Source organism: Oncorhynchus clarkii, chromosome 4 (genome assembly GCF_045791955.1).
Source record: "Oncorhynchus clarkii lewisi isolate Uvic-CL-2024 chromosome 4, UVic_Ocla_1.0, whole genome shotgun sequence".
In the NCBI taxonomy this organism is placed as follows: domain Eukaryota; kingdom Metazoa; phylum Chordata; class Actinopteri; order Salmoniformes; family Salmonidae; genus Oncorhynchus; species Oncorhynchus clarkii.
This window is the reverse complement of record NC_092150.1, coordinates 18588730-18605262: the sequence shown is the minus strand read 5'-3', so window position 1 is coordinate 18605262 and position 16533 is coordinate 18588730. Positions and strand designations below refer to the sequence as shown.

The 16533-nt window shown below is 44.6% G+C and overlaps 1 protein-coding gene across 3 annotated transcripts in view; it reads left to right on the top strand.

Moving 5' to 3' along the window:
• Positions 1-16533, top strand: part of LOC139406550 (single-stranded DNA-binding protein 3-like) — a 134085-nt gene that overhangs the window by 47468 nt on the left and 70084 nt on the right. For all 3 annotated transcript variants that reach the window (XM_071149250.1, XM_071149251.1, XM_071149252.1), the window contains exon 4: positions 2732-2816. In XM_071149250.1, coding sequence (XP_071005351.1) covers positions 2732-2816 — 85 coding nt within the window. The remainder of the gene's footprint in view (positions 1-2731; positions 2817-16533) is intronic.

Genomic DNA, 16533 nt, shown 5'->3' with positions numbered 1-16533 from the left:
CAGTCATATCAAGTGCTCAGTATATCACACGTTGTTAGAAGTCTGGTTTCGCCGCCTCAGCAGAAAGCATGCATATCGTGGAATCTTCGTCTTTGAATGGATTGGAAAAAGCGTAACATTGCTCTTGAGCCCCAGTCAGATCAGCAGCTTTTATGTGCTACCCATTAAATCAATATCTTAGGTGAAAGAACAATTTAATGTGGACCAGTTAAACAGGTGCTTAATTAAGTAATTAAGAGTGCATTTGGATTGGAACTTGGTGCCCCTTCCAGCCCTTAAGTGCTGGATTTGCCTTAATTAACAAATATAATGCCTAATAGATCATTAGCCTGCAGCTCTGGCCAAGCAGAACGATAGCTACATGAAATGGTTCGATTAGATGACCTCACTTTGCTGAAGCTCTGAGGCGAGCGGTGGACTAAAATATATATTTTTTCATTCCCTTTATAACTTCAGCTTGATCAAGTTTCACTTCGTGATAGATGGTATTTTAGCGTTACGTTTCACACATACACATGTATACATTCAGTATGTGTCCCATGAGGGAATCAAACCCACAATCAATCAATCAATCAAATGTATTTATAAGCCCTTTTTACATCAGCCGATATCTCAAAGTGCTGTACAGAAACCCAGCCTAAAACCCCAAACAGCAAGCAATGCAGATGTAGACGCACGGTGGCTAGGAAAAACTTCCTAGAAAGGCAGGAACCTAGGAAGAAACCTAAAGAGGAACCAGGCTCTGAGGGGTGGCCAGTCCTCTTCTGTCTGTGCCGGGTGGAGATTATAACAGTTCATGGCCAAGATGTTCATAGATGACCAGCAGGGTGAAATAATAATAATCACAGTGGTTGTCAGTTGGCTTTTCATAGCCAATTATTCAGAGATAGAGACAGCAGGTGCGGTAGAGAGAGCGAGTCGAAAACAGCAGGTCCGGGACAAGGTAGCACGTCCGATGAACAGGTCAGAGTTCCATAGCCACAGGCAGAACAGTTGAAACTGGATCAGCAGCACAACCAGGTGGACAGGTGACAGCAAGGAGTCATCAGGCTGGGTAGTCCTGTGGCATGGTCCTAAGACTGAGAGAGATGTATCAAATAAAGACTTAAAGGTTGAGACAGAGTCTGCTTCTCTCACATAGATAGGCAGACCATTCCATAAAAATTGAGTTCCATAGGCCCTGCCTCCAGCTGTTTGCTTAGAAATTCTAGGGGCAATGATAGGCCTGCGTCTTGTGACTGTAGCGTACATGTAGGTATGTACGGCAGGACCAAATGGGAGAGATAGGTAGGAGCAAACCCATGTAATGCTTTGTAGGTTAGCAGTAAAACCTTGAAATCAGCCCTAGCCTTAACAGGAAGCCAGTGTAGAGAGGCTAGCACTGGAGTAATATGTTTTGCTTCTAGTCAAGATTCTAGTAGCTGTGTTTAGCACTAACCTAAAGTTTATTTTGTGCTTTATCAGGGTAGCCGGAAAGTAGAGGATTGCAGTTGTCTAATCTAGAAGTGACAAAAGTATGCATGGACTTTTCTGCATAATTTTTGGATTTTTGCAATGTTACGAAGTTGGAAAAAAGCTGTCCTTGAAATTGTCTTGATATATTCGTCAAAAGAGAGATCAGGGTCTAGAGTAACGCCGAGGTCCTTCACAGTTTTAATTGAGATGACTGTACAACCATCAAGATTAATTGTCAGATCCAACAGATCTCTGTGTCTTGGGACAAAGAACTAGCATCTCTGTTTTGTCCAAGTTTAAAAATAAAACATTTTCCGCCATCCACTTCGTTATGTCTGAAACACAGGGTTCCAGGCAATTTTGGGCCTTCACCATGTTTCATTGAAATGTACAGCTGTGTATCGTCCGCATAGCAGTGAATGTTAACTTTGTTTCCGAATGACATCACCAAGGTAAAATATATATTGAAAACAATAGTGGTCCTAAAACGGAACCTTGAGGAACACCGAAACTTACAGTTGATTTGTCAGAGGACAAACCATCCACAGAGACAAACTGATATCTTTCTGACAGATAAGATCTAAACGAGGCCAGAACTTGTCCGTGTAGACCAATTTGGGTTTCCAATCTCTCCAAAAGAATGTGGTGACCGATGGTGTCAAACGCAACACTAAGGTCTAGGAGCACGAGAACAGATGCAGAGCCTTGGTCTGACGCCATTAAAAGGTAATTTACCACCTTCACAAGTGCAGTCTCAGTGCTATGATGGGGTCTAAAACCCAGACTGAAGCGTTTCGTATACATTGTTTGTCTTCAGGAAGGCAGTGAGTTGCCGTGCAACAGATTTTTCAATTTTTTTGAGAGGATTGGGAGATTCGATATAGGCCGATTCATTTAAAAATATATATTTTCTGGGTCAAGGTTTGGCTTTTTCAAGAGAGGCTTAATTACTGCCACTATTAGTGAGTTTGGTTCACATCCAGTGGATAGAGAGCCGTTTATTATGTTCAACATAGGAGGGCCAAGCACAGGAAGCAGCTCTTTCAGTAGTTTAGTTGGAATAGGATTCAGTATGCAGTTCGAATGTTTAGAGGCAATTTCTATTTTCATGAATGTGTTAAGAGATGGGATTAGCACCATGCTCCAACCAACTCAGTCATGTGAACCATCCCCAACTGTTGATAATGTTGTGTAAACTGAAACTATCTGCGTGTTTGCTGTACTCTGATGTCTATGTCCAACCATGTTCTCTGTCTCTCTCCTCTTCTCCCCATAGTGTATTCTGGGATCTGTACTGCGCTGCTCCAGACCGGAGGGAGACATGTGAACATTCCAGCGAGGCCAAGGCTTTCCACGATTATGTGAGTCAACCTGTCAGAGGCACGGGTGGCCATCGTCATCGCTATAGAATGTCTATCTCTAATCCATGTTAGTTTCTCAATATCAATTTAAGACATTTGCATACATGATTGTTTTAGTCACAATATGAATGAGGTTTTGTTTGGTCTCTGTAGCGTCTCTTACTGCAATAGGTTCTATCCTCCTAAACTCAGTGAAACAGTGTCCGGGCTACCTCCCTCACTTCCTCCCTGTGACCCCTTAGAGCTTTACCTAAACTGTCGGCTGAAGGTGAAATGTCAGGCTGCTGCAAGGCTTTTATTGGCCTTCTCATGTTTTCAATAAAGGTCGGAGCAAATAAAGCAGCTGGGTGAGCTGTTGGCCTGGATTAAGTACAATGCTGTGGCCGATGGATGGGGGACGATTGGGGGTGGCTTGGGGGTCATGGGCTTGCCCTCCCTGACCCTCTCATCTGTAGAAGAGCTGGAGCTTCCACTGGCGCTAGCACTGATGTGCTGCTTGAACATGTGTGGAGGGCCTCAGAGTGGCCAGCTTACAAAAGGAGGTTCTTTGTTGACACAGCCCTTGGACTGCAAATGACCATGTTAATGAGCCCACTAATTGTGACCTCTAACTCAGTGCCAGGACCTGAATGATTGAAGGTTAAGCTGCAGTCCTCTTACTTCATCTGCCTCACTCAAGTCAAATCCGTTAGATTTTTTAGATTTTTTTGTCACTGCTATATTTTAGCGTACAATTATCCTTTTCTGGTGTTTTGGCTATGCTAAATAGTGGTATTAAATACATAACCTTTAATACATTTAAAGTAAGGATTATGCAGCTAATAGGTTATGTTGGTCAGACTGTATTACTACTAGCTTATCATTCACCTGGGCCGTTAGGGAAGGAGCTCTGGAAATGGATCATGATGGTTCTATTCCTGCACTGGACATTAAATTTAGCCGGTTTCTAAATTCTCTGCAGTTCCGCACTCCCATGTAGTCTGACAAGTATGAACAGACCAGACCTCATCAGAACAGACTCATTTGTTTTGAGTGTATATTACACCAGCATAAGATTAATTACATGGTTAATTAAACCCCATGGTTAATTAAATCTGACAAGCGTCTCCAATTAATCTATATGCCTAATCATTCCCAACACCTAGCCTATCTCCCGAGGTATCTAGCTACCTGGGTGTCTCAACAGTCAGCTGCCCTGCATGCTAACTCTGACCACCAACTAACTAGGTTGGTAGCAGGACTGGTGGTTACGACGTCCTAGAAAAGAGAGTACTTACACACATCTAAATGTGACATAGGCACTGAACAAATAAATAAAGCAATGTCCGCTCGCAAGCTTTTAGTGATGCGCGCGCACACACAACGTTTCTCATCCAACATGGTCTTCGTTTGGCACCTAACCCACACAATTCACACACACACACACACGTGTCCTTGAGACTTCCTCCCTCTGCTCCATTGTCCAGATGTGGGGCTCCATTCCAAGGTCCTCTGAGGGGGTCTGTCCTACCCAGTGGTAGGGTGGTCAATCAGTGTGGCCGCAGTGGGGCTCTGGGGAATGTCACTGGGGCTCAGATGTCCTGCTCTTTTGTTCTAGTTCATGGATTAATGTCCAGTTTGCCTTGACCTCTGACCTGGATGAAGTTTAAAGGGTCAGAGTGTATCCGTCCGTCCGGCGACCTCCAGATTGATGGACTGAGAGGGCTCTGTGTGTGTGAAAGGAGTACATCAATATCACTGGTCATCAATATCATTTGACAGTAAATTATTGTTGTTGGTGGTCGGAAAGTTTGTTGTAATTCGAGATGTTTATCTGTATATTTGTATTGGATGGATTGAGCAGGTTATTGAGAAAGTTGGACTGTATGAAAATGCATAACCATTAAATGTTTCAATGAGTTTGTCTATAGTCATCTTCCCCATCCTTCAGTCCTGTTCATTTCCATAACTCTGTCAGTGTTGCTGGTGAACCCGGCGTGTCTGTGTGTGTTGGCGTTATGGACAGACAGACACAAGGCTAATGTTGTGTGAAGAACCTTATCTGGGGCTGTGACGTGGCTGTGGCGGGGGGACCGGGGTGTGGGGGTGGAGGCGTGAATCCCCTGGGTCGCTGCTCTGCGGCCTGTCTCTGTCTGATTAACTCCAGCCCCTCCGATCCCTCTGGACCAGCAGCCTGACCAAGTAGCTATCGCGGCCCGGCTGATAACAGCCCTAATCCCCCGCCGTGTCTCCCAGGATCACATGGACACGAAAAAACACGACTCCAGTAAGTCACTCTCACAGGAGAAACAGAAGACCTGCTCTCTGGTGTTAGACTGGATATGTATGGGTCCACACATTTAGGTGCCATCTCTGACTGACTGGTTCAGTGTCAGGGTATTGTTGAGGAGTGGGGCTGTTGTCCACAGACATGATGGTGGCCCTGGCTGGGTTAGAAGGAATCCACCATGACCCAGGGTGGAAGACTTTGTAGGCCCTCCAGTTTGGAGAAGATAATGGAATATAATGTGCTAATCCTAAAATCTGAGGGATGGTTCATGGCTAATCCCTGGATTTTGGTGGGATTGTGACTCTGGCTGGGCTCCCGGAACTGGAGGACTCTGCACCCCTGGATGGGAGAACCAATGTGGTACAAACCTACACACACACACCCTAAACACACCACAATTTTATACTGAACATGGAAGTGAAACACAGCCTTAGTAGATTTGTTTAAGTTATATTTTCCTTTCTTCCTAATTGTTGAAACTGTGTTCACTCATGTTTACTTACTGAGAGAAAATCCACACTCCTATGTCATTCCTACTTGAATGTGGATGTTCCTCAAAAGAGGAGTGGTTTGTGGAGTAAATGTTTTATTGAAATAATGAGACGTCTTTTGGTAATTCAGACTGAGTGATGAGAGGAATAGAGGCATAAATGATGAAGAAAGTCAGAAACGCACGACACACACAAACACACTAGCAGGAAATGATCATGCTGGGAGGCCCCCATCGTTACAGACTTTGTTCTTTGCACAAGCTAGAGGTCATGACCCCACACATCTGCGGTTCTTGCTACTGTGACATCAGCGCCTCCGGAGTGTCACTGATTTAGTGACAGTAGTGCGTCATTGAAAAAGCAATGCCTTAGTGCTCCTCTCTGCATAAAGCTCCATGCTTGTCTATATGATTTGTGGATTGACTGATCATTCAGACCACTATGAGGGAGACTCTCCTGTCAATGGAGGTGGGGAACCTTTCAATGAACAAGTAAAGGCAGATAATAAAGGCCATTTTTTAGTTTCTGATAATTATCAATACATTCTGAAAAATAGCAACTGCTTATCATTGAGCCCTGAACTCTCTGAAGATTTCATTTTAAGCGTTGATTTGGCTTGTCGCTGGGCCGTTGAGTTGTGAGCAGTGACCAGAACTCCTCAGCCACACAAAGAACTCCAGAACTCTCCTCTGTCTACTGTGTGCCTCAAAACAGGTCCTCTTGCATCAGGCAGTAATGACATTCATTATGTTGGTCTGTGTGACAGGGTTTTCTATTGTAAAATGTCACTTTGACACCTGCGCTGACTTGAATACCTAAGTGTGATAACACTTATATACAGTCCATGATGGTATAATGTAGGGGTTTGCTGGGTGTCAGGGCAGGCAAATGACGGGGATGTGTCTGGGATTACACTTTTCTTTTCCCTTTTATGGTTCAGTCAGAAGTGCACTTGATAGGGAATAGTGTGTCATTTGAGATGTAGCCAAGCTGTAACAGACTTGAGTGTCCAGCAGGACTGAAACAGGTGGCTGGGGGGGCTTCTCTGTAAACAACAACCATTGAGAGGCCACCCTTTTCTCTCATCCACAACAGGTGCTCACTTTAAAACCATTCTCTTTGCCTCTATTCCCTCCCTCTCACCTTCTGTCCTTGAAAAAAAAATCTCTCATCCTACGCCTTTCTCTTGCCTCAATTTCTCTTAGGTGTAGAGCACAGTCTTTCTCACTCTGCTACCCCCCCATTCCTCGTCTCTGTCCCCTCCTTATTCCTCTCAATCTCGTCTCCCTCTCTCTCTCTGAGGAGATTGATTGGGTAATCTGTTTCGCTCGGGGAAAGGAGAGAAGCGGGATGACGACATGGAGGAGAGAGATCTTATTCATACATATCCCCCTGCATTACGGTGATATGTACACACTGTAATGGCATGCTCTCTCTCTCGCTCACTCTCGTAGCGCTCGCTCACTCTCTGTGCTACTCTTCTCCTCCTCTTCCTGTCCTCTGTTTTCCCTAGCTTTCAAACAGTTTGTCTCTTGGCTGTAGGCTGACACCTGTGAATGAGTGGGGCTTTCTTTCTGCTTTGTGTTTACTGTTGTCTCCCATCCTCTCTTCTCTCTGCTTGGAATGAAAGGGCCAGTCCACTTCTCATGTCTCTGTATGTATCTCTGTGTAGACGTTTCCTAGCTGAACCTCAGAACAAACGGTAGAAATCTGTGCCCCTGAGCTGTATGGTCGACAGTAGTTCTGGGATTACACAAATAATGCTACTGCGTCTGTTTTTGGGAAGCCTAACCTTTCCGTAGGCAAAGTTCTGACACAGGCACCCTCTCGCTGAGGGGGGATATGGGATAGAGGGCAACCTGTTGTTATTACGGTGCACTTACCCCTCTTGCTGGTGGGGATATGGGATAGAGGGCAACCTGTTGTTATTACGGTGCACTTACCCCTCTCGCTGAGGAGGGAGACGGGAAGAGAGGGCAACCTGTTGTTATTACGGTGCACTTACCCCTCTTGTTGGGGGGGATATGGGATAGAGGGCAACCTGTTGTTATTATGGTGCACTTACCCCTCTTGTTGGGGGGGATATGGGATAGAGGGCAACCTGTTGTTATTATGGTGCACTTACCCCCTCTTGCTGGGGGGGATATGGGATAGAGGGCAACCTGTTGTTATTATGGTGCACTTACCCCTCTTGTTGGGGGGGATATGGGATAGAGGGCAACCTGTTGTTATTATGGTGCACTTACCCCTCTTTCTGGGGGGGATATGGGATAGAGGGCAACCTGTTGTTATTACGGTGCACTTACCCCTCTTGCTGGGGGGATATGGGATAGAGGGCAACCTGTTGTTATTATGGTGCACTTACCCCTCTTGCTGAGGGGGGAGACGGGAAGAGAGGGCAACCTCTTTGAGATGGTAATGAGTGTCCACACCAGCTCTTGTGTAGAATGCCCATGGTCAACCTGGTCGTGCCATGTAGTCACTCCAACACCTGTGAAGCTGGGAAGAAACACCGTGGTGATGCCATCCCTCATTAGAGAGCAAACACTGATGGTTCTATGGATTGTCAGTTAATTCCACGGGAATTAAATGGATCTTCAAACATACGTTTGTTATTGCTGTTGGGAGTTGTAGAGGGAAGGCTTTTTTTCTCCCACACAAATCCCCAATTGAATCTACTCATGTTTGAGCTACTGCTTCAGTTAATATAACACAAGTTTGATTGCGTTTTATGGTCCAAGAGTACACATCACAATCCAGCTAGGTGTATGACAACTTTAAAAAGATGAGCAGGGGAGTATCTAGGTATATGAAGTGTATACAGAGTAGTGGTTTGTTGCTGATTTAATGATTGAGCTAACAAGCATCTTTGATATTATCTTTGCTTTTTCCCATTCTGACCCCTTCTACACTTCCTCTCCTTGATTGACATCATATGCTTTTTTTTCCTGTTTGAACTATATTCTGTTGAGCAGAGAAGCATGAACAAACAATCTCCTCACTCACTCTCACTCCCAGACACTGACAGCGAGAGAGAGGGGTCAGTGGGCAGCCGTGTAGTTGGCAGGGCTGGCAGTGCTGCTGCCATTCTATGGGTCTGCTATGTTGCTGTAGTGCTGCCTAGCTGTGCCACCCAAGGCCTACCAATGTAACAGTCTCAATTACCAGCTGGGCACCCCAACTCATAATAAAAAATAAACTTGCCTCTTTTAATATCTGTGTGTGTGTCAGTTGTATACCATGCTTATTAAGTAGTGACACAAACCCACTCCTCCTGAGAATGAATGGCTGAGAGGTGCAACTTCACATTACACTGACGCCCTCCCTGCTAGGATTAAAGACAAAAACAATTAGTCTTATTTGCAATTTAAATTCTCTAAATGCAGACGTAATCCCCATATTTTGAATAGGCAGAGTAAACACAGAGAGATTGAATTCAAGCCTCTGTCTGGATATTACTTTGTTGCTATAATAACATTTAAATGTTATAGTGGATAATGAAGGTGCTTTTGGTTAGGTTTGTCTATATTTAGAAAACAAAATGTTCCTTGTTGAAGCGTTTTGCCAATATGATGGAAAGAATGCAAAGAATCAGGATGAAAAGTGAGTACCTCATCCCTCACAGCTCCGCACACACATCCACATGGCCTTGAGGAGAACCTGGGGGTGTTGGCGAGGCGTCTCTCCAGTAGGTAAAGGAGGGAGCCAGGGGGAGGCCGGCGTGGGGAGCCAGGGGGAGACCGGCGTGGGGAGCCAGGGGGAGGCCGGCGTGGGGAGCCAGGGGGAGGCCGGCGTGGGGAGCCAGGGGGAGGCCGGCGTGGGGAGCCAGGGGGAGGCCGGCGTGGGGAGCCAGGGGGAGGCCGGCGTGGGGAGCCAGGTACTTTGGCAGCCAACAAGGTAATCACTAGGTCAGTGGGGAGCTGTTAGACTCTCAGTAAAAGGCCGAGGAAGTACATGGTATAAAAATAGTCATTACTGTGCATTAAAGTCACTGTCTGTAAATATGCCCAGTATAGCAGTAAAGGGAAGCATGTGCACCGGGGTAGAGCTTCTATCAGCACCTCATCCCCACGCAGACACACACACCATGTGGGAGCTACTGGGCCCTGTGTGTGTGTGTGTGTGTGTGTGTGTGTGTGTGTGTGTGTGTGTGTGTGTGTGTGTGTGTGTGTGTGTGTGTGTGTGTGTGTGTGTGTGTGTGTGTGTGTGTACTCTCAAGAGTGGGTGTGTGAGCAAGCAAGTGCCTTTTCGGGAGCTTTGGCTCCAATTCATGCCGAATCAGCCAAAATTGCACAAAAACATGCAACAACGTATTTTTATTTAATTGATTTAATCCAGCTCTCTCCCCTTGGTCAGTAAGAAGCAGTACTCATTATCAACATAACAGTGCATCTTCATCTGTGTGGTGTGACACGGCCATGTGTTTTATTAGTCGTATGTACAGGAGACACATGGTATACACCTTCCAATGAAATGCTGACTTGCAGGTTCCTTCTTGACAATGCAACAACAATAAGAAATAAGAAATATAGGAACATGAAGTAAATGGTTTAGTAGAATAGAATAAATGTGTTAGCATAAGTATAGTACAGAAGGGCACAATTTATAGTCCAATATTTACACATGTTTGGAGGAATGGGAGGGGCAAGTGAAATCCCTTCCTATGGCCTGTAGTTAGCTTGTCGTTAGCCTGGACCTCGGACAGAGGTGTAGGAGATGAGAAGGTGACACATCTGACAGCACTGAGGGTCTCTCTCTGGGTCTCTGCCATGGGTGCCCAGCACTCCTCTCCCCCCAGACAGCAGATCACATAGAATCAGGCTGGGCTAATGTAAGACTGGCAGGACACACACACACACGCACACGCACGCAGAGTTATACCACTGCCCCAGCATGGTACTGTTCCCTGTCAAGTCAACCACTGTGTCATAACATGCTGACCAAACCGGCCACTCGTGCACGCATGTTCATTTTGTCCACCCACACCAGACGCTATCAGGACATACACGTTGAAATATCAAAACAAACTCTTAACCAATTCAATTAATTTGGGGACAGGTCGAAAAGCAAACATTTAAGACAATTTAGCTAGCTAGCTTTCTGTTGATAGCTAATTTGTCCTGGGATATAAATGTTGAGTTGTTATTTTACCTGAAATGCACAAGGTCCTCTACTCCGACAATTAATCCACAGATAAAATGGTCAACCGAGTTTGTTTCTAGTAATCTCTACTACTTCAGGCTTCTTCGTCTTTGGACTTTATATGGCAGTTGGCATCCAACTTTTAGGTACATTACCACCACCAACTGGACTCTGTGGAGTCGTGTTGTTGCCTACCCTGTTGGGGCGGTATGCGAATTGGAGTGGGTCTAGGGTATCTGGGATGATACATAGCACTGTTGCACTGTGTAAAGAGTCATGTCATCCTGTGCAGTCAGTCCCAGTTTGTGTTTTTTTTTATGTGGCTTTTGCTGCTGTTGTGTTGTGTTCGTCAGGCAGGCCAGGGGTTATCCAGGGGTCAGAGCAGAGCTGTCCCATTGTTAATCTTAGTTCTTTTAATTCTGAGAGGACCGGAATCCTACATTTTAAATCACACATTGCTTTAACTTTGCCATGTCCTCGACGGTACATTGCCTGAGCTTCCAACCTTTGTAGTTAAGTTGCTGAGTGAAAGCTTTAGATCAGATAATGTTCTTTATAAACTGTGTGGTTCAAGCCCTGAATGCTGATTGGCTGACAGCTGTGGTATAGCAGAACGTATACCACTGGTATGATGTATGGTCAATATGCCACGGCTAAGGGCTGTATCCAAGCAATCCGCGTTGCGTGGTGCATAAGAACAATTTAGCTGTGGTATATTGGCAAGACACCACAACCCCTCAGGTCTTATTTATATATAAGATGCAGTCGTTACATAGTAGGACATGGCATTCTTGCATGTTATAGACTAAGCTGGTTTTGACCCATCTGGGCTGATCTATGCTGGCCTTTGCCACACACTGGGCTGACCTGGTTTTGGTGGCTGCTGTGTTGATCTAGGCTGTACTTACTGGACTGGATTAGTCCGGACCGAGAGAGGCTGGTCTGACCTGGTTTAGGGGCTGATGTGCTGTGCTGTACAGTATGTGCTTTTCTGCGGAGGCTCTGTGCTACGTTGGGACTAGCCTGACCTTGTTTGGGGGCTTCTGTGCTGTGCTGTGCTGTGGAGGCTCTAATCCCCTCAGTGCATGGCCAGATTACTGTCTGCTCCATATTGTCTGGGGGCGGGAGGAGGCTGCTCTAAAAGGCTCAGCATGGATCTCCCCTCCGACAGGGAGATGGCTCTTTATTTATTTATACTACTAGCCAGTTATTTAATTATTTGTTTATTTATGCACATGTTGACTTCACAACATCACATATTCAAAAATAATATAGGTTCTATAGTAGGAGAGTATAGGTTACCGTCTGGTCCCATATCCATTGTTTCCATGATATTGAATATTGCCTTGACTTTATTCCTCATTTAGTCTAATCAATAGTAGTGAATGTACAGTAAGTTTATTAGCAGTGTTAATGTGTGTCTGTTAACTGACTGACTGGTACACTAATGAAGTAACAATATAATATTCACGTGTACATTTCAATGACAAAGGTGATGATGTATTTTCATGGCCACAGTTATACCTATGATGATGTACTACATGTGTATTGAGAGGTGAACATCTTTCAAACCTAACACTCTTGGGGTTGGTTGTTCATATTTCTGACCTCTCAATGCCAGAATAATTTAGTGTTATATTTTACAATGTATTTTCATATGAATTTGTAATACAGTGCCTTGCGAAAGTATTCGGCCCCCTTGAACTTTGCGACCTTTTGCCACATTTCAGGCTTCAAACATAAAGATATAAAACTGTATTTTTTTGTGAAGAATCAACAACAAGTGGGACACAATCATGAAGTGGAACGACATTTATTGGATATTTCAAACTTTTTTAACAAATCAAAAACTGAAAAATTGGGCGTGCAAAATTATTCAGCCCCTTTACTTTCAGTGCAGCAAACTCTCTCCAGAAGTTCAGTGAGGATCTCTGAATGATCCAATGTTGACCTAAATGACTAATGATGATAAATACAATCCACCTGTGTGTAATCAAGTCTCCGTATAAATGCACCTGCACTGTGATAGTCTCAGAGGTCCGTTAAAAGCGCAGAGAGCATCATGAAGAACAAGGAACACACCAGGCAGGTCCGAGATACTGTTGTGAAGAAGTTTAAAGCCGGATTTGGATACAAAAAGATTTCCCAAGCTTTAAACATCCCAAGGAGCACTGTGCAAGCGATAATATTGAAATGGAAGGAGTATCAGACCACTGCAAATCTACCAAGACCTGGCCGTCCCTCTAAACTTTCAGCTCATACAAGGAGAAGACTGATCAGAGATGCAGCCAAGAGGCCCATGATCACTCTGGATGAACTGCAGAGATCTACAGCTGAGGTGGGAGACTCTGTCCATAGGACAACAATCAGTCGTATATTGCACAAATCTGGCCTTTATGGAAGAGTGGCAAGAAGAAAGCCATTTCTTAAAGATATCCATAAAAAGTGTTGTTTAAAGTTTGCCACAAGCCACCTGGGAGACACACCAAACATGTGGAAGAAGGTGCTCTGGTCAGATGAAACCAAAATTGAACTTTTTGGCAACAATGCAAAACGTTATGTTTGGCGTAAAAGCAACACAGCTGAACACACCATCCCCACTGTCAAACATGGTGGTGGCAGCATCATGGTTTGGGCCTGCTTTTCTTCAGCAGGGACAGGGAAGATGGTTAAAATTGATGGGAAGATGGATGGAGCCAAATACAGGACCATTCTGGAAGAAAACCTGATGGAGTCTGCAAAAGACCTGAGACTGGGACGGAGATTTGTCTTCCAACAAGACAATGATCCAAAACATAAAGCAAAATCTACAATGGAATGGTTCAAAAATAAACATATCCAGGTGTTAGAATGGCCAAGTCAAAGTCCAGACCTGAATCCAATCGAGAATCTGTGGAAAGAACTGAAAACTGCTGTTCACAAATGCTCTCCATCCAACCTCACTGAGCTCGAGCTGTTTTGCAAGGAGGAATGGGAAAAAATTTTAGTCTCTCGATGTGCAAAACTGATAGAGACATACCCCAAGCGACTTACAGCTGTAATCGCAGCAAAAGGTGGCGCTACAAAGTATTAACTTAAAGGGGCTGAATAATTTTGCACGCCCAATTTTTCAGTTTTTGATTTGTTAAAAAAGTTTGAAATATCCAATAAATGTCGTTCCACTTCATGATTGTGTCCCACTTGTTGTTGATTCTTCACAAAAAAAATACAGTTTTATATCTTTATGTTTGAAGCCTGAAATGTGGCAAAAGGTCGCAAAGTTCAAGGGGGCCGAATACTTTCGCAAGGCACTGTATGTCTTATACTCTGCACTTCATGGACTAAATCTCTATACAGTATGTGTTTTTATACTTTTATATTATACTGAAGTATTATACCAAAATCTAGATTGATTACACTACCTTCTATCAACCAATTAACACTGGCAACTGTAAAATAATTGTCTGTAGATCTAGAGCATAGACTGCTACCCAAATAACCAACTTTACACTCCTTATGATAATATACTGAACATCTCAATGCCATGAATGTTAAGACTTTTCTTTCTCTCTCTCGCTCTCTCTCTCTCTCTCGCTCTCTCTCGCGCTCTCTCTCTCTCTCTCTCTCTCTCTCTCTCGCTCTCTCTCTGTCTCTCTGTCTCTCTATCTCTCTCTCTCTCTCTCTCTCGTGCACTCCTCCTCGCCATAGCTCTCATCTCCTGTGCACTCCATGCAGAAATGATTTCAATTTCTGAATTAATGAGGTTTTGCTGAACTGAGAAACGGCAAACACACACACACATACACACACACACACACACACACACACACACTGCTTTTAAATACCAGTAGGTGCACACTTACATGCAAACTCCTGCAAATCCACATTCCTATATGCACATGCAAACAGACTCTTACTGATGCTTGAATGCTCAATACAATTTATATTCACATATATTATTTCTCCTAAAAAGTTGGCATTAGTAAATGTACATATTGCATGCAAAAATGGGGGGGAAATCAAAACAACATATGTGTATATATATATATGCGTTGTAGTTGAATCGTAGTAAACATGTTTGCACCAAATCTCTCAATTGAATCTGAAGACATTCATGCGTTCCACATAGAACCCTTACATTGCCTATTTGTATTTTTATATATTTGCGAGTCTCCAAGTGTAGTATACAGGCTCAGATCACAGTAACATACAGTACATGTACAGAGGCAGGCACTGCCTCATGGGTCAGGCCCCAGAACTGGGCCTAGTCACTATGGTAACACTGTGCTGTGTATGTAAAACACTACAGCGCTTTGGGATCGGTGGAGGGTGTTAACCCCCCTTCTGTACACGCACGCACGCGCACACACACACACACACACACACACACACACACACACACACACTTCCACCCCCCTCATTTCTCAGCAGCCTCTTTTCTCCCCCTTCTCTCTGTTCTTTGTGCTACAACCTTTCTAAGCAACGCTCCCATGATGAGGAGTTGATATGATCCACAGCCACTGAGGCTGTATGTTAGTACAGTATATGTTGGTATGAGATCCCAGGGGTAGAAGGCTGTGTTGGCACGGTGTTTCATTATTTTTATTGGACTCCTATCTACATCAGCTAAACTGTGGTTAGTAAGAGTCTTTAAACAGTATCGAACCGGCACACTTCTTCTCTCGCTCCACATGCAGTGTGTCGATGCTGACTCAAGGACAGAGCCTAGCTTCTAATCCAATTTTGTATTTGTAAACCTGCAGAATTTGGGGAAAAACAGGCACAGAGGGAACCACAGGAGCGCACACACTCTGTCCTGCCTCAGTGTGTTTTCCTATCCCATTCATCATCAGTGATCCACAGGAACAGATTCCAATTTCATTTGTTTTCATTTCATTATTTTATTAGCTTATTTCTCTCCATTCCTTTTTATTTTAAACCCTGGAAGAACCAGTCAACAGTTAATAATCTGTTAAAAAGCATTGATCGCCACCATTTAGTTTCCTGGCCAGCAACTTAGGCTCTAAAGCTGATCAATGCGTTTGAATGGGAACCGCCAAGATGGGGGATTGACTGCTGTGCTCGCAGTGCAATCATACCATTTGTCTTCATTTGGCATTCAATTATTTGTTGTAATGGCTTCCGTCAGAAACGGCCTCATGCAGCCCGGACGCAGACACACACTCCCTCTCCAAACTGGAATGTGTGTGCTGTATGCACCCCTCCTTATCCCTCCTCACCCCTCACCCCCTCCTTATCCCTCTGCCTAGAGGTATCTGCCCTGTATTGCCCAATAATGCCTGCCTGTCACTGCTTTACTGACCTGTGTCGGTGTGTGTGTCAGCCTGTGTGTTTGAGTATGTTCAGTCGTGGAATGGTTTGATTATATGCTTTCTGGTAGAAATATATACAATATGAAAAAAGAAAAAAGTGGTCTGTGTCTCTTGACTGCTGTGAGGCGTTGTGTGGAGAGTGTGAGTGTGGGGATGAGGTGGAGGCCCTCTGAGCACGTGCTGACGGTGCCCATGCCGAGGCCAGTGTCCGTGGACTGTGACTGACCCAGAATGGACTTCCCGAGCTGAAGAGTCCTTTCCTGAACCCATCAATCCCTAACGTGTGTGTGTGTGTGTGTGTGTGTGTGTGTGTGTGTGTGTGTGTGTGTGTGTGTGTGTGTGTGTGTGTGTGTGTGTGTGTGTGCGTGCGTGCAACCTAGCAGGGGGTGAGAACCCCCTGGACTTCAGGAAACAGCAGAGGGAACACCCCCCTATCCACATCGATGGAACAGTAGTGGAGAGGGTAGCAAGTTTTAAGTTCCTCGGCATACACATCACAGACA